This window comes from Lytechinus pictus, chromosome 3 (genome assembly GCF_037042905.1).
Source record: "Lytechinus pictus isolate F3 Inbred chromosome 3, Lp3.0, whole genome shotgun sequence".
Taxonomy (NCBI): Eukaryota; Metazoa; Echinodermata; class Echinoidea; order Temnopleuroida; family Toxopneustidae; genus Lytechinus; species Lytechinus pictus.
Genome location: NC_087247.1, coordinates 32,526,775 through 32,553,492, shown reverse-complemented (window position 1 = coordinate 32,553,492; position 26,718 = coordinate 32,526,775). Strand labels below are relative to the sequence as shown.

General features: G+C 35.8%; 1 protein-coding gene across 8 annotated transcripts; it reads left to right on the top strand.

The window, feature by feature from the left end:
* Nucleotides 1-1,155: 1,155 nt before the first annotated feature.
* LOC129257430 (kinesin-like protein KIF28P) lies at nt 1,156-25,220 on the top strand. Of its 8 annotated transcripts, none has more exons than XR_010293043.1 (22): nt 1,177-1,398; nt 4,574-4,774; nt 5,665-5,797; nt 6,438-6,632; nt 6,993-7,212; nt 7,706-7,836; nt 9,091-9,222; nt 9,764-9,934; nt 12,594-12,709; nt 13,398-13,585; nt 14,015-14,146; nt 14,691-14,842; nt 15,661-15,809; nt 16,499-16,633; nt 17,122-17,205; nt 17,827-18,036; nt 18,577-18,864; nt 19,276-19,293; nt 21,307-21,387; nt 22,601-22,778; nt 23,970-24,339; nt 24,443-25,193. XR_010293043.1 is itself a non-coding variant. In XM_064096838.1 (21 exons), the coding sequence occupies exons 1-21, from the start codon at nt 1,357-1,359 to the stop codon at nt 24,005-24,007; spliced, it is 2,994 nt and encodes a 997-aa protein (XP_063952908.1). In that variant the 5' UTR covers nt 1,178-1,356; the 3' UTR covers nt 24,008-25,193. The 8 variants fall into 8 exon arrangements, 3 of the variants coding, with proteins under 3 accessions (XP_063952909.1, XP_063952908.1, XP_063952911.1); XR_010293044.1 differs by having other exon boundaries at nt 1,178-1,398; nt 23,970-24,542; nt 24,656-25,193; XR_010293045.1 differs by lacking the exon at nt 19,276-19,293 and having other exon boundaries at nt 1,156-1,398; nt 23,970-24,542; nt 24,656-25,193.
* Nucleotides 25,221-26,718: the final 1,498 nt, after the last annotated feature.

The window sequence follows — 26,718 nt, the reverse complement described above, 5'->3', positions numbered from 1 at the left end:
TCATGGTGTCTCCCTTGTGACGAAATGATTTGTAGCAATTAATATCTTGCGCATGAGATCAGTTGACAATCTTTTTAATTTTTTTCATTTTTGGTGGACCAAATTTGGATAAATATAATTTCATGTAAATAAAATCAAAAGAATAATGGGGGTATGACATCATCAGCTTGTTCACTGCATATACATGAAGACATGCTTAGAACTGTTTCATCAAAATAGTGCAAAGCTTTAATATGATAACTTTGTTATTTCTTGTCTGATTTTGAAGAAATTGTCAGTGCTTGGTTTCGTCTGATTTTACATCTGTTATGTTCAGCCTGGAGTACCCCGTAGGACAATAACAAAGCAAACACAACCTTTGTTCTGATTAGCATATTGCTTGATCCAAATAACTTTTTAATCCCATTGATGTGCAAAATTGAAATTTACATTTGATAAATAGCATTAAAAATCAAGCATCAGTGTATCTGAAATGCAAACCATATTTATTTTTCACTTTGATTATATTTTTTTAATCATTTTTCATTATTATAATGAAGTAAAAGTTATGAGATACCATGACAATCTTAACTGTTGTATGTTGTACCCATAGAGATGTATACTAATTATGGCTGTACCCCTCACACACACCCACACATATATGTATACATACATGTACATATTATATATTGTGATGCCAAGTTTATGTACCGAACGCTCTTGAGATGAGAGAATGCTACATAATGAGATGAGGGTCAAACTCAAAAGATGACGCAGGAAACTGCTTCTGACAAAGTCTTCATAAAGACGAAAGCTATTTAAAGCTAAGAATGGTTTCCTACTCATTAATAGAGTTGACCCTCATCTCATCACATATATATATGTGATGAGATAAAATTAAGAGATATATATATATATATTTCTTAATTTCTTCATCTTTTCTCTCCCTGTCCTCTCATCTTTCCCATCAACATAATTATAATATCTTATAAACGAGTTCGCTAATGGAAAGAGGCAATTTAAGGGCATCATCCTTTATGTAAACATTGCCTTAGAAAGTGACAGCTCATTGGGCAGTCTCTGCTCTGGAAAATGCATGTTGTTCCCAACAGCCCAAACTGAGAGCGAGTTGACAATGGAGATCTCGCATCGGGGCCAGTCTGTGCATGGGTCTCTATAGCGATCAATGTAAACAACTAGTCAACCATGAAAAATCGATAGGAAAATGGACGTGAGTTCCGCTACGCAATAAGCTCTTTTTCTGAAGTGGAAAACTCATATTTTGACCGTGTTACAAGCAAAGAATATTGAGGATACTTCATTTGTAAGACTTTAAGGACCTGTTCAACTAATTTGGGACCTTTAAAAGAGGTCGAGATGGCAGAAAGTGTCAAAGTAGCGGTGCGATGTCGACCATTCATATCCTTTTTCATAATTTGGTAGCGAGAAATGGTGGCTGTCCTACGCCTGAGCTGCCCGTGTGACTTTTGTCTGTGTCGCATGTCGATGGCTATGGCTATGCCTCTGTGACTGTCTGTGCTGTGAGCTTTGACAGCTTGGCCTTGGGCAAAAAAAGTAAAAAATAAAAGTAGACCCTTGGCCTCGGTCTTACATTTTTAATTGCAGGTCTAGATATGTTATGTGTGCCTTGATCTACTATATAAAGGCCTTTTCTACCTTTTTTTTTTGTCTGTCCAGCTGGTGCATGAGACAGCTTGTTTGCTCAGACTCAGAGTCAGACATTCGACTCCTGCAACATTGGCCAATGCATGCAAATGCAAGTCGTCTCAAGACTGAAAAGTCACATTGGCTAGGCCTCACTTTAGCAGTTCTTTAACTTTGAGTTTTCAAAACCAAGTGTTTACTGTGTGTGGAGACTAGGATATGAAATAGGCCTAAATAAAAACAAAAGACAATGAATGTCATGATACAAAAAATTTTACTTCATGAGAAGTCATGACAATGACTGAGTCATTAAATTAAAATTTAACATTAAATGCCTAGACTAGAGGTCTACATCCAAGTAGACCGATAAATAGGTCTATATCTGTTAGGGGTATGCTCTGCTGAGACTTTGTCTGGCTCTGTGGCATCCCCTCCCTCAATTGACCGATGACGGCCATTGGGCTCGTAGGGACAGTGATTTTCCGTTTCATAAAATTGCCTTTTGCTTTTCAGAAATCTTAAATTCCGTTTCAGCATGTCAGAAAAGGGAAATTCCGTTTCCCCATAGACTTTGTGTACAAAAAAACTTTGACAATTCCGTTTACCCATTGAATAGCAATATCACAACACTCGCGCTGGTCAAAATTTGTATCTGCCACTGTTCCAACAACGAAATAGAATCCATTCTAATCGGATCTATGCGGGTGCACAAACTATTTTGACAAACACATTTAACATGAATACATCCTCACCTTTCACATTATTAGCATTATTTTACGGTTAAATTAAATTTCATTTATAATTTTGGGTTTTTTTGGACATCGTTATCAGCAGTCAACGACTTTCGTCTATCCGCCATTTTGGATTTTAAGACCTCGATATCATGCTGTTACATCTTCGAAGGTAGAGGGCAGCAACACACGACCGTGTTGTTCAAACGATGTGTGCATGTGAAGCCCAACCCGGCGCCCGGCCGGGTACGGGTACGGGGTACGATCGAGTGTGATGATATCGAGTGCAGTCACGATGTGTGAATTGTTATGATTGTAGCGAAGTGAGATCGTGTTTTCTGGGGTTTTGTGGCCATTTGATATTCATATTTTGTTGAGATTTTGGAGTAATTTCTGTTGCTGTTCTGTAGATTTTGAGGAAAAATACGTTTTCCGTGATTTTCCGTTTGAAATACCACTTTCCGTTTCAAAAGGCCCTTTCCGTGAATTACGTCCGTTTTCCACGATCGCGGAAAATCACTGTCCCTAGGCTCGTAATAGTAGAGCAGACTACTTAACTACATGCAGCGTCTATGGCGCACCCTCCTTGTTTACTCCTAAAATTTTGCTTTTTGACGGGGTAAAAGGGAAGAAGTAATAGAGATAAATTTACATTAAATACATTCAGCTTACCACCTTTCCGAAAAATATGCCGTAAAATAGTGAATTTTGATGACAAACAGATCAGGATCAGCCAGGTTCTTTTTCGATCGCCGTCAGCTACAGCCAAAGATACACAGCTTAATACGAACGTGCAAGCCAATCTGCTGGCGCGTCCTTACGCTCAGCTGTAGCTGACACCGGCGATCGAAGAAGAACCTGGCTGATCCCGATCTGTTTGTCATCAAAATTCACGATTTTCCAGCATATTTTTCAGAAAGGTGATAAGCTAATTGTATTTGATATAAATTTATCTTTAATATTTCTTCCTTTTTCCCTTGTCAAAAAAGCAAAATTTAGGAGTGATCGAGGAGGGTGCAAAAATGCACCCTTTCTCCATGGACCCTGTAGTTACGCGGCAGTTGTTTGCTCCACCATTACGAGCCCAATGGCCATTATCCATCTGTGTAGGAGGAGGACAAAAAAAATCAGAAAATGTTGATAAACTCATCCGAAACATCGGATTTATCAGTCTAACATCCAAGGTATTATTCAAGGTTTCACTGTAGACTAATTATTTGTGCTATTTGATGGATGATACTAAGATTTAGAAATGAAGAGCAAAGGATGATATATTTGTTTGCTTAGAGACTGTCCGGACATGAGACCCCCACCCCCTGAATTTAATTATTTAATTTCATCATTCACAGAATTCAATAATTTCTGGTCTATAGTCTTGACCTAGCCTGTCTATAAGACGCACTGTAAGCAGACTTAGCAGGGTGTACCGGATAGTGAATGACCTTGCTGCAATACCCCAAGACAAATTATTTTCCTTAAGCTGGACTGTCTCCAGGAAAAATCACAACAAGTGCTTTCAGACATACATGTACCGTCCAAGAGGCAATATTGACAAATATGCCTTTGCCCAACATCTGTCCCTGAATGGAATAAACTCCTCATCAAATAGTAAACATGCAGTTTTGCTTGACAGCTTCCAAAATCTGCAAAATCTCTCCTCCTCATAACCTGCATCCAAGTATAATTTCATCTTCTTCATAGCCTACTGGCGAGGGATGGGATGAGGGTATATGAATATGATTGATGGTGCCAGGCAAAAATTGCAGACAAAAAATGGCATTGGTAAAATGGGAAGGGTAAAACTGGAAACAAGAAGCTGTATTTGACAAACTTGATACTTGTAAAAGAATAAAATAATCTGCCAGCCAGCATGCACCACCATTAAACATATATTAATCCATATGTTATCATTGGTGCAGTTTCTCCAGAAAGGCACCACGATATGTCCTTATAAATATAATATCCATACTGATAACGTTTTGACCTGACTTGCATGGTACCTGTAGTAACATTAAAGCTTCAAAGAACAAACAATTTCAAGGCCTTCTGATGATATTTCCAATTAACATTTTTTTTTATAGTATGAAAAATGTCAAGGCCTAATGATGATATTTCCAATTCAACTTTTTACTGAAAAGAAATAAAGTATATATGTATGCTCCAGTATTTCTGTAAAGTTGACCTTAATTCCGGTGCACAACTCCAGAGAGAAGGCTCGCAATGCCAAGCTCATCATCGACATGAGTGGGAATACGACCACCATCACCAATCCTGAAGACCCCAAGGAGGAGCCCCGCAAGTTCAACTTTGATTACAGCTATTGGTCACATGATGGGTACAAAGCACCGGCTACCGATGATGGCTATCTGGAACCATCCAACAGCAAATACTGTGATCAGGTAAATTATTTGCTGTGAATCGAGAGGGAGTAATTATACTTGCGATGTTGAAGGAGTTCCAGTATTCTTCCCAACTTTGGCAAAAGGAAGCAAGTGACACATCAGTCAAATTTGAGTTATTGTTGTTTCTGAAATACCCTTTGTATGTTACATGTTCAGGCAAAATTTGGGGAAGAAATGGTCGTTCTATGGAAAGATATTGAAGAAAATATGCTGTTAAATTGCATTGACGCCTGTGTAAAAGACGAACACTCATTGCTCATTTACAAGAAATGATACTTTGTAACTTGCCTCCTTTTGCCAAAGTACAGCAGTATTGATAGTTGTATCAGGTCTGAGTCAAGCCAGTCAGTTTGTAAAAAATAAATATAGAATTAAGGAAAAATAAAATTTTGCACCAAATCCATCAATTATGAATTTGGCATAGAAAATACATCCTTGAAATCAGCTTGGGTGCTTTTCTCTCTATCCCTTCTGTATTATTTTTTCAGACATTTTACCTATATAGGGTAACCCACCTGCCCCCTCTTATAAAAAAAATCTGCATCCAGTCCTGCAATAAGGGGAATAACAGGATGGTGTTGATAAAGAAAAATGCAAGTGCAAAATATAGGTAAACAAAACCAATAATAAGTATTGAATTCATTATATTTCAAGTAATTTGTATCAGGTCCACCCCCAGTTATTATTGGCTTTACTCATCTTCTGCAATTTAATAATTTCCCCTCTCCCTCTCCTTTTTACACACCTTGCAACATCTCTGTCATGCGAAAGAAGATATTTTTAATCAAGTTTTGAAGTAAATGTGGATTTTTTAAACTTATTTTAATCTTTCATTTCTATTGACTTCGTTTTGTAATACAATTTTTTTCTCTCTTTTGTGTTTGCAGAAACGAGTGTTTGAAGATCTTGGTAAAGGTGTTTTGGCCAATGCTTGGCAAGGTTACAACTCTTGTCTCTTTGCCTATGGGCAGACGGGATCAGGCAAATCCTACTCCATGGTAGGATATGGAGAAAATAAAGGTAAACAAAACACATTTATCCATTGTAATGTCGTATTTTAAAGCAAAGCAATGTAAGACTTCAATTTCTTTTCTGTGTAAGAATACATTTTTTGACATCTCAGAGAATTCAGATTTTAGGGATTTGTCGTATCCATACAGTAATAATAATGATGATAATAACAGAGGATACTTTATACTAACTGCATATTAACTTGACTGTTCACTATACTCTTTGCAATCATGACTAAATAAAATATAATATAAATGTCACATCAGTTTAATAGTTGTAGGCCCTGTAATAAGAAAGGTATCGCAAACAGACAGTTAAGTGACTCAGTTATAAAAATATAGGCCAGAATATAAAATCAATTAAATATATAGAAAGGGAGCAATCTGCATATATATATGGACATAACCTAATCTCAGTCTGGATGTGTGAAGCAGTAGAGAATATATATTGTGTAAATATATAAGTAAATTTGATTTTTTTCAATCTGAAAAAGAAAACAAACCATGGAACCAGTAATGTTTAAACCTGTAGCGTCATTGAATTTAACAGAAATTACAGTATCCATTTACTTGGAACAGCTCTAAGGATATAGCAATCAAAAGATAAGGTTATTGGAAAGTAAAGAATGTCAAATCTGTCTCTTGTCTAGGTATTGTACCCATCTTCTGTGATAGAATCTTCCAAGAGATAGACCAGAAGAAGTCGGAAGGTGCGAAGGCTGAGTATGAGGTATCCTACAGCATGTTAGAGATCTACAACGAGCAGGTCCGTGATCTACTCAATCCTGCATCCAACAAGAAGGGCGGTCTGAAGATCAGAGAGCATCCCAAGAAGGGATTCTATGGTGAGTACAGGGTGGTCAAAAGAAAAACACATGGAGAAGAATAATTTTGGTTTGACAATGGAGTGAATAGTAGAAATGCTACAATTGCAGGCCTCTCAACCTCTGACTCTGGAGATGAAATTTCCCCCTTCTCGTATCCAATGCAGGGGTAAGAGCAGAAATGTCGCCATTTTAATTTTTTTGTGTTTCCAGTAGCAATATACTTTAGATACAACTGTCAGTTTCAAGAAAGATTTCTTGTTTTTATTCACCTTTTCATCTTTTTTTCTCATATCGCAATTTGTTTTAACTTAGAAATTAAATTGTTATTGAAACTTTTGGAGATATTGATGCAAATGTACCTTTATCAATATTTTTCAGTTGAGCAACTTCGCCAGACACCTGTGCAGAGCTATGCCGAGATCCAAGCCCGTATGGACGAAGGAGTTCGCAACCGAACCGTCGCTGCGACCCAGATGAATGCTACAAGCAGTCGAGCCCATACCATCATGAGCATCATCTTCACACAGAAGACCATCAATGATGCGGGCCAGGAGATGGCTAAGACTTCTATTGCCAATCTTGTGGATTTGGCTGGAAGGTAAGAGACTTTGTCTCACAATTCCTTGTTTTAAACACATATTTCCTGCCTAGAGGTTGAATATAGCCTTTCTTTTTCCTGACAGAGTCTGTGTTCTAAAGCATTTCATTGCAGATCTCAGACACAAACTGATATGTCAATTGTTTACAATATTATCAGGTTCGATATATTGATCAATCAATATTGTCTACTCATTGAAGTTTTGATGGCATGGTATTTTGATATTACTGTCATATCATGTAGTCCTTATTTGCTATACTGTTGCATTTTACATAACAAGTTCATAATTAGAAGTAATAATGAATAAACTTTGAATTTGTATGTGACCAGATTGTCTTCAAAGTGTGTCCCTCGGGGAAAGGGTTGTATTCATCTCCCTTTTGCTACTATAGTTAACATTTCCTACCAGACCATCCCTCAGCCATATGACCGGTTGCCACTGTAATTAATGGATAGTTCCTTACTTTCCCCTCTTTGCACTCTTAACCGTCAGTGAGAGAGCAGAGTCCACAGGAGCTACCGGTGATAGATTGAAGGAAGGAGCCGCTATTAACCAATCTTTATCATCGCTTGGTAACGTCATATCAGCTCTCGCAGACAAATCAAAGGGCAAAAATGTGAAAGGTGAGTTATCCCTCAGGAGGTTTTTTTTTTTAATAATATGTAGCGAATGAGGCAGAGCAGGTAACTGTACTATATCCTCAAAATGTTATTCCAAAATGCATTGAAACCTGAATTTTAAAGTCAGTTGGGCATCGGATTTCATGGGGAATGGATTTTTATCTGCTGACCGTAGACTTTGTAAAAAGCATTGGAAATACCTGTAACAGAGACATCTTTTGGGGAAAGCAAACTTGGTGTACCAGCGGCAAAGCCTCATTAGCTTCAGGCAACAGTGTCGGGCCCGGGAATTTACCATAAGGCCATCTTCTAAGGGTATAACATAACGTCTGCTAGTAATAAATCGTGATCGACCATGGTTCGACCATGTTTCAACCATGTGTAAGTTATATGCATATGGTGTCAAATTTCTCATGAAAGGTAGTGCCCCTCTGACTTTAATGCCTATTAAAAAGTTCAAGATTTTCTACAACACGGGAACCCCATCCCCCCTCATACACACCCCTATGAGATCTGGGGGCCGTTTCATAAAGCTGTTTGTAAGTTAAGAGCGACTTTAAGAGCGATTGGTGATCCTTTCTTGTGCGCTAAACCATCGCCAATGAATATACCATTTACCACAAGAAAGGATCACCAGTCGTTCTTAAAGTCGCTTTTAACTTACGAACAGCTTTATGAAACGCCCACCAGGACGCTGCACTCCCTCGCGAGTAGCCAGGAGGCTCCTAGAGAGTAAAAATCATTTACTAACGTATGCTTATTCTCCACAGAGCCAGGGATTGCGTCCCATTCGTGTGCGTGTACCGCAAGAAAAATGAAACTTATGCCCCCGAAATTTCTACTTTCCTTCTAAAAGATCTAGCCCTAAATCATATAAATGAAATACAACTTCATTTCCGACATTTCTACGATATTGATTTAAACAAGAATTCATTAAAAAAACGAGAAAAATATGAAAAGACAGGGGAAACTAGCACGATTTTTGCGCCGCCATCTTGTTTCTTATTGTTCTTCGCCAACGTTACAGACGCATATCCTAGATATGCGTCTGTAACGTTGGCTCGTTTGAGCATATCAGTGGCGAAATTGTCTCGAGCTCCAATGTAATTTTTTTTTCCTGCTTGACTTCCCATTACTTTTCTCAAACAAAATCCAAAATTGAACTAATCAAGACGGAAAATGGGCCACATTATAATGTCTTCTTGTGTTTGGTTCTTGCAGTTCATCTATTTCTTGTATCCTTGTTTCAATATGTAGTTCCATTCCGTGATTCCGCACTGACGAAGCTGCTGAAGAATGCCCTCGGCGGTAACAGCAAGACAATTATGGTTGCTGCCCTCAGTCCTGCAGATATCAACTATGATGAAACACTCTCCACATTGAGATATGGTGAGTAGGCTGCTTTTCAACTCCATGTCACAGGTCATTTTGCCTCCTGATGATAATTTATGAATTTACGCTCATTTCTGGATTTCTTGTAGATAATAATAGTAATAATATAAAATAACAGTATATTTACCCAGGGTAGCCAGTTAAGTTCCGAAAACTGTTCTCCCAGCTGTAGCTCGGCTACCTAGACACTCGAGGATTATGAGGATTTTTTTTCCTACCGGTTACCCATTCACCACACCTGGGTTGAGTGCAGCACAATGTGGGTAAATTTCTTGCTGAAGGAAAAAACATGCCATGGCTAGGAATCAAACCCATGTCCCTCGGATTGGAAGATGAGGGACATGACCACTAGACCACGACACCCCCGATATTCTGAATCAAAGCAAATAAAGGGATTTGTTTTGATAATCTGTGCCTTAGTAAATTTTCTGTTTGACTCAGCCCTAGTTTGAATGTCACTTTTCTTTGTACTGTACGGACACTGATTGCATAATAAAACCAAGTTGTAATCTTTTGCTCCATGACCTTTGACCATCAGCTGACCGTGCCAAGCAAATCAAGACCGTTGCTATAGTGAATGAAGATCCAACAGAAAAGCTGATCAGGGAATTGAAAGAGGAGAATGCTCGGCTGTTAGAAGCAATGAAGAAAGGAGGCATAGTGGCCGTCGCCCCTAGTGATCAAGAAACCGCTGGAATGACAGAAGAAGGTATCATACACAATTTCCGTAAATTAGTAAAAAAAAGTAGATAGTTGGTACGTGTGTATGATTTTTCCCCCTTTTTGTTGTATCATTAGAATGTATTTGAGTACTCTATTTTTCATCTCCGTGTAGCTTTATTCAACAAAGTTGAGATATTTTTCTTTGTGACACTTACATTAATAGTATACAATAGAGTAGAAATTATGTAAAACTGTTTATAGGATGAACTATTCAAAAGATCTGCTTAACAAGGACTTTAGATGGCTGCCTGTCATAGCAATAATAATCTAATAATTTGTTTTAAAACTTGTTCAATGAGGATTGACAGTGCAACAATTTTTCTCCTTATTTACATGTATTTGCATATTTAGGATAATACTTGTTGATTTTTTTTTCTTTTTCTTTGCTTCAAATGATAAATTCTGCCTTTTGGGATGTAAATGAAATAACACCACAACAAAAGAAAAAAAGGTCAAATTAACTTATATATTCATTCTTTCAGACACAATATTCATTTCTATTCTCATGAAATTATTTTCTCTTTATTACATCAAACTGTTTTTATATCAGTATCATGATTTTTAATGTTTCTTTTTATTCTAATTCCCATTTCTGCATGAATGTACCTTATTTCACAGAAATAGAAGCAGGTAATTCATATAATTTTTATTGTATGAATATGTCAAGGACAATGCTACACTAACAAATGAAAGAAATGTTGTTTGCAACACTTTCTCAATTCTTGGTCTTTAGCCTTTCACATTTGTGCTGCCTTCAATCCCCTTTCCCCCTTTCATTTCCATTCCACCTCAATCTCGGTGTTTTATTATAACTCTTATATCTTTTAATGCATTATTCGTACGTACTGTCATTTGTTTTATTGTTGATCTCCAGGGGTTATGTTATCATTGATGCTCATTAAAATAAGAATGAATACAGTATGTGGAAAGAGTTTTTTTTTTAACCCTTTTAACTTGGGGTATATTTTAGGTTTTTATATAAAAAAATCGACAGAGCCACTCTATGATATTAATTGGCTTATAAAATGATGTTTGCTATATAGGGAGACTTCTGTTTTTTACATTGTCCATATTGTGATGGCAATAGTCATTAATATCTTTTCTTTGTTAGTTCTCTAGTTTTACCCCCTTGCCTTGTTTTAACGGAGTATTTGTCTTTAAAGATGCTCTTTTGAGTTTCTTCATTCCCCTCATTCCTAATCCTTCAAAGATTTTGGAATCTTCATGACAAAATATGGATTTTGGAGTGTTTGTTTATTGCTGTGTCAATTCACACATTATTTTGAAGTATGATATTAAGATGACCATTTCCCGGGTTTGAATGTGTGTTTGTTTGTTTGTTTGTTGGTTCTTTTTAGGGGAGGAGCTGTTTATGGAAAAATGACTTTCATATTTAATTCATGCTGTTCATTAGGCTCATGCTATCCATCCTAGAATCAAAAGAGAGAGATATTTGATTTAAAAGATTAAGATTGATAATATCTATCTTCATAATCTTCAAATCTCAACTCCAGGGGGGAGGGTGGTATTTCAAGAATATTTAAGTGACTAAGGGGGGGTTGCAAGAAAATATTTGCGATCAATTGCAAATTTTATATGCAGATTTACGAGTGATGGATCAATTTTAACTAAAGCGAATCAATTTATACTTGTTGATGCAAGAAACTGACCACCAATCAATTGCAAATATGCAATGAAATGCACGGCTTTCAATCGATTTTGGAACCTAAAATAGACTTGCAATCGATCGCAAATTTCTTGCAACACCCCATTCGAATTGCAGTTGAATTTCAATTGCTTGTGGTACACATGTATAACGCATCACATCATTGGTCAGATCATGTGCACGGAACGCGCTCTACTGCTTATCCATCAATAAGATTACGTGTTAAATAACTTACGTGTAGGCGTTTAAGCATGACTCCAAGTCACACTGAACTATTTGTGAAACACCACCCAGAAATTTAAAGTTTATGACATCATTTGCGAGCAGCTGCCCCATATGTCATGTTACATTTCTTTTCTTTTTTTTATTCACATTTTTAATTATTCATGATTGTAACAGAATATTTTTCTTATATAAGCAGGTAGGAAATAACATATCTGATGATATTTTAAATGTACAGGGAATGCCTTCAATTTTTTAGAGAAAATGGCTTGTAAGGGAAGTTGACATATGGGAGAGCTGCTCGCATATTATGGCATAAATAAAAGTTTTTAAAATAAATAACTCTTATTTTTTGACATATTTTCACCGAACCTTCAGTGATGTGTTTAACTTTGTTTTTAAACTTTAATTAAAACAAATTTTACATCAATATGAACTTTCCCTTACATGATGATCAGGATGAAGATAATAATACTAATAACTGCTAAGAGTTTCTTAAAGCTGTTCAGAAGTTATGAGCAACTTTACAAACGACTGGTGATCCTTTGTTAAGAGCTTAATCAACATCAAGAAAATAAATAGTGTTTATCACCTATTACAAGAAAAGGATCACCAGTCACTGGTAAAGTCCCCCTTAACTCACAAGCAGCTTTATGAAACATTCACCTGGATTTCTATAGCGCTGAGGAAATTTGTGATTTTGTTCACTGGTCGTGATGATAATAAATGACAATAATTTTGTAAATTTCTCTCACAGAAAAGGAGCGTTTGAAGAAAGAAATGGAGGAGGAGATGGCCGCTCGACTCTCCGATAATGAGAAGGAGATGGAAGAGATGAAGAAGACATGGGAAGAGAAACTAAGACTAGCACAGGTGTGTAAAAAAGAAGTTTTTTCTTCTGTCAAGGTGTTGCCAATTTAGAATATGTAATAATTTGCCCTATTTAAACGGCTTTTATTTCAGCAATGGCACTACATCCTGCTTTGGAAATAAAAAATTCAATGCATATTTTTATTTTAAATCATATTTTATGTATGATCTTGTGTTGCCAAATTAGAGTTTGTAATAATTTGCCCAATTTAAAGGGCTTTTATTTTAGCAACGGCTCTACGTCATGCTTTGGAAATCGTATCAATTTCTTCAATGCATTGTTTTCCTTTTCTAATCATATTTCATGTATGATGTGGTGTTGCCAATTTAGAATATGTCATGATTTGCCCATTTTATTATATTTTTGTGGGGGGGGGGGAAGGCACTATAATGGTTTCGATACTTGCAGTACAATTTTATCTTTTTAATTATACACGTAATTCCTACCATTGCAAATAATGTTAATATGTTTATTCCTGTTTTTATTGAGAATGTAAATAAATTTAGTTTAATTGATAAAGAGAATCACAAAAAATGGCCCATAAAAGAGAAATTACTTTCAAGGGAAACCACCTTTTGTCTTTATGGACAGGTGGTCCTTCTAATATACAGGTGGTTATTCAAGAAGGTGGAGTATATTCCATGAAGTAATGAGTATGATCAGAATATGAAATCTATTTTGGATTTTTAGGCTGCAAATGTAGGTGATGATTCCGAGCGAGCCAAGAAAGAAGCACGTAAGAACACCCCTCATCTTTTCAATCTTAACGTGGACCCCGCCCTCTCTGGCATGATCGTGCACATCCTCGCTCCTGGCAGTTACAACATTGGCAGTGATAAGGCAGAAAATAAACCTCAAGTTGTACTCAATGGACTGAGGTAAGTGGATTTCACCCTGTTTGCATCTATGGATCCTAAATTTAAAGCAGCAGCGTAGTATTGCACCACCCCACATCCTCAACTACTCAAATCTGGCTAGAATTCTAACCCCTAATGCAACATTCTGAACTGTGTAGTCTTATATTGTAGACCCATTTGAATGATGCCATACTATTTCACTACTCAATACATTCATACTTCCATAATAATTATGTTACCATGTAGCAAAACGGTTACTTCCCCCCTCAACACATTTTAGTTTCCCTATACAAATAAATTCTTAGCCTAATTTTATTCTCTGTATTACCAATGACTATTTAAATAGGTATTTTTCAAGATTTGCTTTATACAAAACGCAGTCAATTAGAGACCATGTGGTGTTGGTTGGTTCACTCGCTTTAATTTGTCTTCAATTTCTCTTTATCACAGTATTCAAAAGGAGCACGCTGTCATCACAAATGAAGGAGGTAAAGTCTTCATCGAGAAGGTCAGTCCGATGGCGAAACTTCTTGTGAATGGTGACCCCATTACGTCCAAGATGGAACTTGATCATAATGATAGGTAAGGTGTTCATTTATTTTTGAGCTGGTATTGGATATTCAATCAATGTTAAAGCTATACTGAATATGTAGATCATATATTTCATCTTTGCTGAATCGAATCAAAGAGACTCACTTTTAAGTATAAACTTGTTACTCTTACGCTTTAATAGCTGTTGTTTTACAACTTCTTTTGCTGATCCTATTGGAAGTCATGATATTTTAAGTCAATTCAAGAATGCCTTATTAATTGCTACAAATGAAAAATATTTTCTTCTAGACTACCTGAGTGGCATATGTTATGAATTCCCATTTGGATATTTTCATGGAATTTATTTCAAAATTGGATATGGCAGTCAACCGATATAGCTGGGTCAGAGCCTATAACCGCCACGTAAATAATCACTGAAAGCACAATGGTTTGTAATTTTGTAACTGTGTGGTAGCATTTGAAGAAGAAAAAAAGTTGCTGGAAGTGAAATTCTCATTTCATATGTTTGTATCAAATTAATATATCATCTTCAAAATACATTCATTTTTTTGTCCTTTTTTCTTTATATATTCAGAGTGATGTTTGGATCCAATCATCTGTATGTATTCCAACATCCTGCATTGCAGAAGGCTAGCCCTAAAACATACACGGTGGTGACGTATGAACAGGCTCAGCAAGAGATCGCAGAGAAGAATGGCTTTGACATGTCCTCAAAGAAATCAGGAGGTATGCATGCCTGTCTTCTAAGTTTATTAATTTATTATATTTGTTATGATTTAATGAATTATAATTATATTTGACATGTCCTTACTGGGGGTATGTATGAATATCCTCTCAAATTATTGATTTAATATACAGTATATTCATCATGTTGTAATGAATTATGACTACATTTGACATGCCCCCCCCAAAAAAAAAAAACAAAAAAAAAACAATAATAATAATAAAATAAATAAATGAAAAATAAATTAATACATCAATAAATGAATATTAAAAATTGGGAGATAAAGGTAACTTTGCACAAGTAAAATCTATTTGGACCACTGAAATTTGTTGAACTTGGGAGAAATTCAATGGAAAGGAGTTATATAACCAGCTTATTTTATAATCTGCTTTCAAAAATATCTTTGATTGAGGCAAATATTTGACTTATTGAAGTTTAAATTCTGCAAGTTTGCTTGCATGCATGTCTATTTTCTCAATTTATAAATATGTTCATCATGATGTAAGGAATTACCATTTGTATTACTTCACTAATCGCTGATGAGTTTGAATCATGATATGATGATGATCATGATGATCATGATGATGATGGTGAAGATGGTGATGATGAGAATGATGATGGTGATGATCATGATGACGATGATGATGGTGGTGGTGGTCGTGATGATGATGATGATGATGATGATGATGAGGGTGATGATAACAAAAATTTCTAAGCTCTCTTGATTGAGCTTATGTGATATTTGTTTTCAAACATTTTACAAATAAATAATTTCGAAAATACATTGCTTACAATAAATTTCCTTTCTATTTCTTTCCAGAGGATTTACTTCTTCAAGAGGAACTTGTAGAGATGATTCCCATGGTTGAGGAGGCTAATGCAATCAGTGAAGAACTCGATAGGAAGGTCAAGTTTGAAATTGTTGTCATGTCACCTAAGGCTAGAGGATTATCTCATGGCCGCACCGAGGTAAATACCCAATGTGACAGTGAATTTTGGGCTTTGGATCCCAAACTCGTACCCCACCCCTACTACAAGAGCTCCACTGGTTACCTCTATTACAACACATTCAGTTTAAAATCTATTTATGTGTCTATGAGGGAAAAAATAGACTGGGGCTCGTGGCAATTTTGCCCCCAAAATGATCAAAAGAGCCCTGGTAAATGACTCCCAGCCCCGGAAAATCCCCATTCACCGCAATGTCAACGCTCGTCCAATGTTGCAGATTTCTGGAGATCGTGTTCCTGCCATCTAATTGACTATCTTAATGATACAATCAGCATATACACGCCATCTCATAACCTTCCTATTTCAGACTTTTTTAGGTTTAATTTTGTACAGTGCGTATGAGGCTTCTTGTCATGTCCAGTAAGTAAAACTAACTGACCTCCCTTTAAGTTATGCTTATTAATCAACATACCTATGAGGGATGTACTCACTCCTGTTAGATTCTGTACATCAGAGAAAAAATTTCATGGGGGCTTTTCTCGATTTCAACCCCAAAATGGAGCTGTGGAAATCCCCATTCATTGTAATGCTAAAGCTTGTCTGATGTTGCAGATTTAGGCAGTTGTGCAAAGTAGCACTCAAAAACGAAAAAAAAATGTTTTTGCTTGCTGTACATATGTAATAAATCACCCTATATCGTTTTCTGCTAGGTCTGTGTGAAGCTCCGTAACCTGCAGAATGAGCTGGAGTACGTCTGGTCCAGAGACAAGTTCGTCAGACGCAAGTACCTCATGCAGGAGATGTATCAGAACTTTGCTGAGGGATCTGACTGGCAACTTCCCGATGTAAGTTGACCCTTGACCCCCTCATTCATCAATCGTGGCATTGTGGGCTTCGGTCCGTCCAGTTTTCATTCCCTTGATAGCTAACACCGATTTGCCAACTAGTACTGATTTTCAGTATTTACATGTAGTAGTGAAAAATAAAGATACTGATGATCTTATGCAAAATATTGAATTTCTAAAGTTGCGGTTTTATGTGTTGTCCTATGGGATTTCTTTGAAAACAACTGATCTCCTCTCCAAAATACTGATTTTTAGCTTTCAAAATACTGAAATTTTCTTCTTCAGGTTGGCTACTTTGCTAACAAGATTTTGACGGATTAACTTCAAACTTTATCCATGTATACATGAAGAAGTAATCATGATGATCTTAGTTTGTAGGGTATCAAGGTCCAAGGTTGATTGGGGTTCATTTTCATGCTATATGAAATAATTGATGTTTTGTGGATAAGGTGTTCATTTTCTTTTTCTTTTTTGTGTGTGTTGCACAGGAGAAGGATCCATTCACAGAACCATTGAACACCAATGTCCAGATTGGGGTGGTCAATGTTTATCTTCAAAGTATAGCATACATGGTGAGTAAGATTATGATTAAGAAGATTAAAGTAATCTCCTTTTTTTTCAAATAAGCTTGTGGTACGTGTCTACATTACATTATTCATGTACAGGTAAACTTGCACAAACCAACCTACGAAAAGTCAAATATTTGCTCAAGTCAAAGTAATTTTCTAGACCAGATTTAGCAAAACATGTGCTTTAAACCTCTTCTAAACCAACTTTCTCCTAAGTTGAACAGGTTTTTTTGGTCCCAAAAAATTTTACTTAGGTCAAATTAACTACATGTATATAATTTACCCTCTATATGTACAGAAAAAAAGCATAGGATGCAAAAAAAAAGGAAAAGGAAAGGAAAATGAGTGAAAGATGATACTACTCTTAAAATGTGTCAAAATTATAAGATTAAATTTTCATTCATATAGGCTAATTTGCTACAGCTAACATTGATCTATCTGTTGTAAAATTGCAACAGAATATTTGCAATTGTTCGCAAATATTTTCTTGCAACACCCCTATTTGAATGGCCATATCTTGTGCTTCAGCACATGGATAGAATATATAGTGCATAGATATTCAAAATTCTCTTTTAATGGAATACAGTAATGTGTCTAGTCCAACGTGAATTATTTTTATTTCAGATCGAGACAAAAGAATCTCTTGAAATCAGTGATTACCGTGGCAAGCAGCAAGGTTTGCTGGATGTAGAGATCGTACCATGTGACGTAAAGGGTAAAGAACTCACCGAGGCTGATGACGTCTTTGTTGATGACCCCAAGGATCTGATTGGTCGATGTGTAAACTTTGTCATCAAGATTAAGACGGTGACCGGTGTTCCAAACAGATTTAAGGTATAAACGCCATTGGTAATTTTGATAATGGTCTACTTTCACTTTGTCTGCTTTCCTTTTCTTCTCATCCCACATGGTCTAATCCTTGTTCATCTACATCTAGTTTGTTAACTAACCATTTGGTTTTAGAAAAACTCTTTCTGACTCGGCCCTAGTAATAACCTAATGTTAAGTTAAATTTTACTTCTTGAATGAAGTTAATCACATGAACTGTTTCAAGGACCAGTTGGTACAACTTTAGCTATTCAATTCTGTTTCCTACCACCCAGGGGTGTGAGAGTTCAGATTTTTATCTGATTTCAGATTTTTTTGTTTTGATTTTCAGCTTAATTTCAGCTTATTTTTGGCCTTCCTCTGTACAAATAGTATGGGAGCTCTTTCTATTTCAGACTTTTTCAACACTCTTCAGCTTTTTTCAGATCTTTTTATTTGTGACCACTCACACCCATGCTACCACCATCTATTTCCCTACTTCATGTATTTAGAAGAGAAGTAAACTATTGATTGATTAATGAATACATTATTTTTCTATACCTACAGGACATATATTGCGCCTACAAGATGTATCTGGAGAGTGAGGAGAACAAGACGGCCTGCAAAGACAGCACCGGATCATCGGACTTTGCCTTCCGCAAGTTCTACAACTTCCAGGTAGCCACGTCCCAGCTCGTGGACTACCTTCAGAATGGGATGTTGACGATGGCGATATGGGGTCGACAGGAGCCGAAGACATCAACCAGGGCCAAGAACCTCAACACGGCCCAGATCATGATGTCGGAGACGCTTGCCAAGGGATCCAGCTCGGCTTCTGTCGCCAACATGGAGACGGTAAATCTATCAAATTTTTTAGAAATTCTCTCCTTTTTTTTCTGGCATCGTTATTTTAAAAAAAGGGAGATGTAATATAGTCAAACCTGTCTTAGTGGCCACTTATCTATAGTGAAAATATGTCTGTAGTGACAACCAGAATTGTCTCACTTTTGAAAGGAATATGTGTTATGTGTTATTAATTATTAAATATTGGATACTTTTTTAAAGTTTTTAAGTAAAACAATTCATACAACCCATCCACTATAACACCTTTCATTTTAAACTACCCATACCATAAACGTCTCTGTGTGTGTAATTGTTACAGTTGTGAGGTTTTAGAGCATGCCTTAACTAGTATAAGTACATGTATGAGAAGTTAGCGCTGATTAATTTTGTGGCCACTTTATTATATTTTTTATGGTGCTTCAGTCTGGAGAAGGAGGAAGCGTAAGTTTGATATTAAAACATCCTACCACAGCAGCACTTTCACTATGATTCTATAGCCCAGCGCACACTATGCAATCCGATGCGACACAATTTTTAAAATAAGTTTCACAAAAAATCAAATGTGAAAGTTCCAAGCAGTTAAATTATTTCATTTGAAGTTCAGCATAATGTTTGAAATTATAAAATCATAATTTTGCTGTGTGGCAAGCTCTGTGGTCGGAGTAAAGTCCAAATCGGCTTCAAGTGACAGCCGATGATGACGTCATTACGATTTGAAATTGAATTTGTTTTCATTCCTACAGGGAGACTCGAACTGGACTGAATTGCGATTTCAGTATTCCTACCACTATTCTGAAAGCTAAGATTTTATCGGTTGGAATGATCATGTCAAATTCGGATCACAACAAATTGCATAGTGTGCGTGGTGCCTTAATATGTTATTGTGTGGGTTGGATATTGTGAATGGTATAAGCCTAATTGGATATATAGGACAAACCTCTGCCGTTGCATTGCATGGGCAACTAATCTCCTTATTTGCTTGTATTTTCTATACATGTACATGGAGTTGTTTTATCTCAAAATGGCATGATCAGATTTTCTTGTCATGTTCAAATATAAATTTATTTTATAATTTTTCATGGAACTGCCTGCTACCAGCGTTGAGCGATTCACTCACGACTATTTTCTTCTCTATATGTGTTCACAAATGCTTGATTTTTTGTGTTCAAATTTCTTTTCATGACATTTGGACATGTTTTTATTAGATGTGTATATCACTTCTGCAACATTGAACTCTTTTATTATTGTTATTATTATTTCTATTAAATATTCATTAATTTTCTTTTTATTATTAATATCATTATCATCATTGGTCATTATCATCATCAACATTACAATCATGATCATCACCATTACCATCATCTTCGTCATCACCACCACCATTATCATCATTATGATCTTCATCATTATCACCATCATCATCGTCATAATCATCATCATCTTTATTTTTGGCAAGATAAAGAAAAAAGGAAAAATAAATCTTTAAAATAAGGAAGATATTTATAGAAACAAAGTCATGATTCCCCTGAGCATTGCAAATCCCCCAAAATAGGGCAGGCAAATTAAGTGAACTAAAATCTTCAAGGTCCCCCAATTCTACTTGCAGCAGTTTTGAAAGCTCACTTCATATAAGGAAAACAAAGTTAACTCTTTGGTATGTAAAGCTATCTGACGTAAATCATGAAGAATTAACGGTATGAAAGAATATTTCAAAGATTGCAACCTTATTTTCATTATTTTTAACCATTAGTGCCATGTTTTTTCTCACCAGTCTTTGCTTAGGGAAATTATTGATAAATGCCTTAAGAAGGGTCTGAATTTTAAAATTGTTTAAATGTGGTGCTGCACAGTTTGCTTAAAGCCCTTATAACAGCTTAAGATGGTTTCTTTATGCAATAAAATGTGTTTTTACTAACTTGCTATTTTGCACAATTTAAAAATCATCACTGACCACAAGGTTGCTGTGCATTTCAATTTGCAAATGTTTTAAAGTGGCAAAACAGGAGAGTCCATCCTGCATCCAGTTGCAGTTGTTTTGAACAAATTAAAAAATACAGAAGCATAACACAGGAAATTTTATAAATGTCATTTTAAAATTAGAAAGTAATTGCACTTATGTGCAAACCTAGCCAAGCATTAAAAGTCATTAGTTGCTAATATGCATTTCAGCATACCTCTGTGTCCATGTATCTTGTGATGTTGTGTCTTGACTGTTTTTGTGGTGGAAAAAGAATCATCAAATATGTTCGTCAGAAGATTCAGATTCAGATTTTGCTCTTGAAACCTTTCAACCAAGTTCACACAACTTTCACAAAATATGAAGGGAGGGTTATACCAAATTTCAAAAGAGATTGACCTTTCTCTATTGAATTTTGTTTTGTAAGTATCCCGTACATGTTCAGCTGAATTTGAACAATTTTGATAAGTCATTTCTGCCTCCTCTTTTAATTTCAGGCTCTTGATACCAACAAGGTAGCGCATCATTTCCAAATGGCCATCTACAAGAAGAAGCAAGAACGCATGGACATGAAAATGGTAAGGTTGTATTATCTATCTTCTATTTTCTAATATCAAAAGAAGATATTCATTGTACAATGAGTCCCATAAAAAAAAAACCAGACACATCTTTAAAAATAAATACATGTATCACAGTCAGTAAATATTTTTCAATCATATATTTTACATTTATAGTAAGAATGAAATGTCTTCTTTAATTCAAGACCAAATACCCCGTGAATTGTTATCATTTTGTAGAGGGAAAACAGTATATACTGAGATGTGTGAGAAGGAATTTGCACACAAATCATATCATTTAGAGATTAACGGAAGAAACATAAAGAATACAACAGATATGCCCAGGAGCCGTCCTTTTCTTTCGCAAGATAGTCGCATTATTAATGAACCCCTACCAATTTTTCAGCACCACTGAATTTTGACATTGAAACTTCAAACTCTTGTTGCTCATCTATTTGTTAACTATTCATTTCAGATTAGGTATCAAAATAAAGAAGAAAAGCTGATTTTTATGATAATGTAAATAAATTACCATGATATTGATTGCCTTAGCTGGAAAACAATAACCAGAAATCCCTGTTTCCTTTCTTGTGGGACCCACTCAAGTAAGGCACCCTGTCAAGAGTCAGAGTCACACCGTCCCAACAGGAATCCTGCAAGCAGTTTTTCATTAAAAATCATCACAGTCGCGTCAGACAAAACAAGGGGACTGCAGGAAAGCTGCAATCGGAGGACTCCTAGCATCCTTATAGAGGGATTCCTGCTGAAAAACATACCGCAGACATTTGTCAAGGTGCCTTGGTATTATGTGACCTAGATCGCGGTAGGGGCCAGGGTATATTAGATTTTGGGATGGGGCTAGGTAACCCATTGGTGAATTAATTGTGAATACTCCTCTACTCTTTTTTTCTTCTCCCCTTCCCCTTGTTTCTTCACATTTCTTTATTGTAATATCACTTTAAAAAAATAATGGGGGCAGTTGTCCCCTTTTGCCCCTTTCCCCTCTGAATATTGTGCTTCATGTATACAAAGAATTTCTCCCTTTCCTGTTAGATATAGACTTACATTCCAATGTTTGGGGTGCTTCTGTTCGTAGTATTGTAGTATATCACCGTAGATCTAGATCTGTTACATTAACATAAGCCTAGCTTTGTGAAATTGTGAAATTTGATGGATTCTGTTCGAACTCATTTTGAGATTGTTACCACAACTGGCATCTATTTATGTTTAACAGAATCAGATGAAGAAGATGTTGGAGGTCGCCGAGCGTCACGGCAAGGAGCGCATCCAGGTTGAGCTGATCAAACAGTTAATGATAGCATCTAATAATCAGATAGCCGACAAGGTCATTGCAAGGATACCTAAAGACCAGGGTGGTGGATCAAGCAATAATGCTGGCCATCCAGCGCCAAGTAAGTACAATCACTTTTCTTTCTTGCAATCTCTTCTTTCTCGATCTCATACTTCTTACAAACAATACGGTCAGCGTTCTTTCTCTTATGCAGCTTCATTTCTTTGGAACAATCTCCCCCTGCAAATTCGCAATGCTAACTGTGTTTGAATTTAAAGTTATGCTTAAAACTCATCTTTTTACATCTTAAATAGATCATATCATATGTTTATTGGCCAATTTGATGGTATTTCTTTATTCATGATCAGATGAGAACTAGTTGTAAATTGTAATATTAGTTTTGATACATTTTGTTTTGCAAAGTATTTCTATTTCCTTTATACTTCATATTTCCTTTCTCTTAACCGCTTAGAGGCAATTTGCGAATTTGCGGTATATAAGATTATTATTATTATTGATACTTTTGGAAAAATTATTTGTGTTTTACAAATATTATTTGTGATGTAGTTGAAGTATTCTTCGGTGTGGCCTTCCAGATTGATATTTGTGAACAGATATACGAACCTCATACTTGCGTATACAATAATCCTTTCATTTAGAATACACACTTTAAATTATTTTTACAAATTTTGTTTTCTAAAAATACTGGGTTATTTTGACATCTAGCAAGACTGGGGAGTATGGAAGGGGGGGGGGTCGCCTCACATCTTAGCCATTAAAGTTTAAACAGGCAAAATGATGAGAATCGGCATGCACATTATCCACGGCATAAATTACATACCTGTACAGTAATTGAAAAGTAATAATTCTTTGAAAAAAATCTAATATTAAACATGCTGCAGACTTTTTGTAAGATTCTGATCAGATGTGGTTCGGAAAGATTTTGTATAATATCCTATGGATTTTATGGTTTCTTATAGTATTTATTACCTATTTCTTTGTTTTTTTACTTTTTCAGTAATGTTCTTTTTTCAATGGAATTTGTTGAGAACTTTATCTTGTTCATAAACAACATGAAATCAATTGACTTTGATTAGTAAAAGTAATGATACATGTATTAATTTTGACTTTCTCTCATCTTTCCACACCCATCTTCCCACACTTTCATTCTCTTATATTTTCTCTCTTTCCCCATCCCTATCTCTCATTGTCTATCTTTCTTTCTCTGTCTTTCTTTCTTTCTTTCTTTTACCCTCGTCTCTTTCTTTGCAAAATTCTTTACTTTCACCTGTTAAACCCCTGTCACATACAGAAGGAGAGACCAACTCATCTGTTTGCAGTATCATGTAATCACCATGGAATGATATACACCTCAATATAAGATCAGTGTCAACCAGCTAAAAAGCAACTTTCAAACCAAAGATATAAGGATTACTTTTAAAGCATTTTTTTATTGAAATGTCATGTACACAGGAGGATTGGCTTTCATATTGGCACTTGTGAAAGCAATGATTGACTGACATTTGTGTTTTAGAGATGTAGTTTTTTAATACCTTCTGTGAGTCGAGAGTTCTATGGCTATTTTGTTATTTCGAGAAAGTGTCTTGCAAGCATGAAAAAAAAGCCAGTATGATGAAATCCTTAGGCACTTGGGGCCCGTTTTATAAAGAGTTGCAACTGTTGTAACTTTGCCATTATGGCACCTACCATGATGGCAACCTTGAGTTTGATCGGCTGCTGAGCCCTGTTGCCATGGTATTTGCCATAATGGCAAAGTTACAACAGTTTGCAACTCTCTATGAAATGGGCCCCTGGTCTTTTGATACGTCTAAATTTTTAAATTGTAAAGTAAAATGTATTCCATCCCTGGGGCCCGTTTCATAAAGTTGTTCGTAAGTTAAGAGCGACTTTAAGAACGACTGGTGATCCTTTCTTGTGGTAAATGATGTTCACCATTATACGTTGGTGATTATTTAGCGCATAAGAAAGGATCACCAGTCGTTCTTAAAGTCGCTCTTAACTTACGAACAGCTTTATGAAACACCCACCTGAACAAATTCAGTTTCAATTCAAAGTTTGGCATGAATTCAAATTGGTTATGGAGGTTAGTATTTATCCTACCAAGACCTGACCATGTTGACTGAGGCTGTATTTTGAATGAGAAGTGCTTATACATGTTTTTCAACGAATGACCAATATCACTTCAAAATCAGCCAAATGTTTGAGACTGAATATGTTTACAGGTTATGAATTCCATGGGCATTTCTGTATAATATTTGTATTGATAGAACCATTGGCATTAATGAAAAGCAAAAGGAAGCTGCCCTCACTGACTAAAAAATTGTGATTATAATCAATTATCCTCTTAAATTTTCTGTAATATTGAACTTTTGTGCTTTTTTTTTAAGCTCATATAGCTACAACTAATTTGACACTCATTTAGTTTGCATGCCTTCTTTATGCTTATACTTTGTACACATGAAAAAAAATGATTCATTATGAATACTTGTCAATCATGCAGTTGACCGATGACTTGAAGAAAAAAATATATGTATACAAATATGTATGAATATATATATATATATATATATATATGTATGAATTTGGTGTGTATTTAAAAATTTCCTTGATTGATATGTTTATTCCTCGAATTAAGTTAAGCTTGATGAACTTTGTCTTTCGCATTTCCTTGGGTCGGTGCAAGAACGCCCTTAGCAAAACATTTTCACGCACCACATCGACGCAGAAATGCCCTTACACAATTCACTTGTGCATGCTGCTAAGGGCATGCATTCATTGAGCGAAAGTGTGGTGTTAAGGGTGTTCTTGCACAGACATTACGAATTGTTTCATTTTATGTGAGATAAGCCTTGTATGCAATCACCTTGAAAATCATGTATATATTGATATATTTGTATATATAGATATATAATAATCGGCATTATATACTTGTGAATTAGTTGCATTTTTTAAAACTTATATTTGTGTACTTTCAAACATTCCCATATTTGTGAAAGGAATGTTTCCATGTGTGTGTGATTGTATATATGATTTGAAAAAAAATTAAATCAACATATATTGTACATGGTGTGCACTAGTGAAGTCATTTTTTTTAAGGACCCATCCACACAAAAGTAGCTGTCAATCACAGAGCTTAGAATCACCAGTCAAGATCATTGGTGCATACGCTGTATGTTCCAGCCCCTAAACCATTCATGTTCCAAACACTAAACCAATCAGAACTTCGGATTTATTTTTGCGATTTTTTCAAATTTTGTGGTGAGAGGCCCAGGTTTTGATTTTTAATACCAAGCTTAGCTATCCCCAATTGAAAAAAAATAGTACTCTGGCCATTGACAACATATTTGTCTGGATGTAACATGTAGATTGCTTATGCATAGGTTATACTTACACAATGGATTATTTCATGTTCGGTGTTGGTGTTGGCATTGGAAGCAAAGTTTAGATTGCCTTCCTAGCTCCAACACCATTTAATGTACAGTGTTAATTTTGATGTTGGAAGCACTATTATGATTAGCTTCCCCAGCTACAACACCTAATCAAGTTCAATGTTGGTGTTGATGTTAGAAGCACAATTGTGATACCTTCATAGCTCCAACACATATCAATGTTCTTGTTGGCCTTGAAAGCACAATTATGATTGCCGTCAATAGTCCAAACACCTAATATATGATTAGAAAAATGAGCTAAAACACATTGATAGCTCTACACCTAGTGAAATTTGTTCCTGGACCAACTTTATTATAAGTTTGTTGCTGTGTTGATGTAAAAGTTAAACTGGCCTGATACCAACACCAAAGGGTCGACACTTAATTTGAAATCACACAATGCCAGGCAAGAAAAACCTTGAACATTTTCTATGCCTATGATTATGTGTCTAATTGTTATGTAGATTGATAATTGTTTAATTTATTGATTGATGTTACATCCAGTCTTTTATGCATGTGGTTTTTTTTTTATTCTATAGTGATATTTTTATGTGTGCATACACAGTATTACAATATAATATAAAGCAAGAATGCAATCATCTACACCTCAGA

Excerpts from the sequence above, each read along its gene's own strand:
- LOC129257430 (XM_064096838.1), top strand. The coding sequence starts at position 1,357 with ATGGCAGAAAGTGTCAAAGTAGCGGTGCGATGTCGACCATTC. Across the intron at positions 9,223-9,763 it reads ACTCTCCACATTGAGATATG|CTGACCGTGCCAAGCAAATC; the intron begins GTGAGTAGGCTG and ends TTTGACCATCAG. Across the intron at positions 18,037-18,576 it reads GTGTTCCAAACAGATTTAAG|GACATATATTGCGCCTACAA; the intron begins GTATAAACGCCA and ends CTATACCTACAG.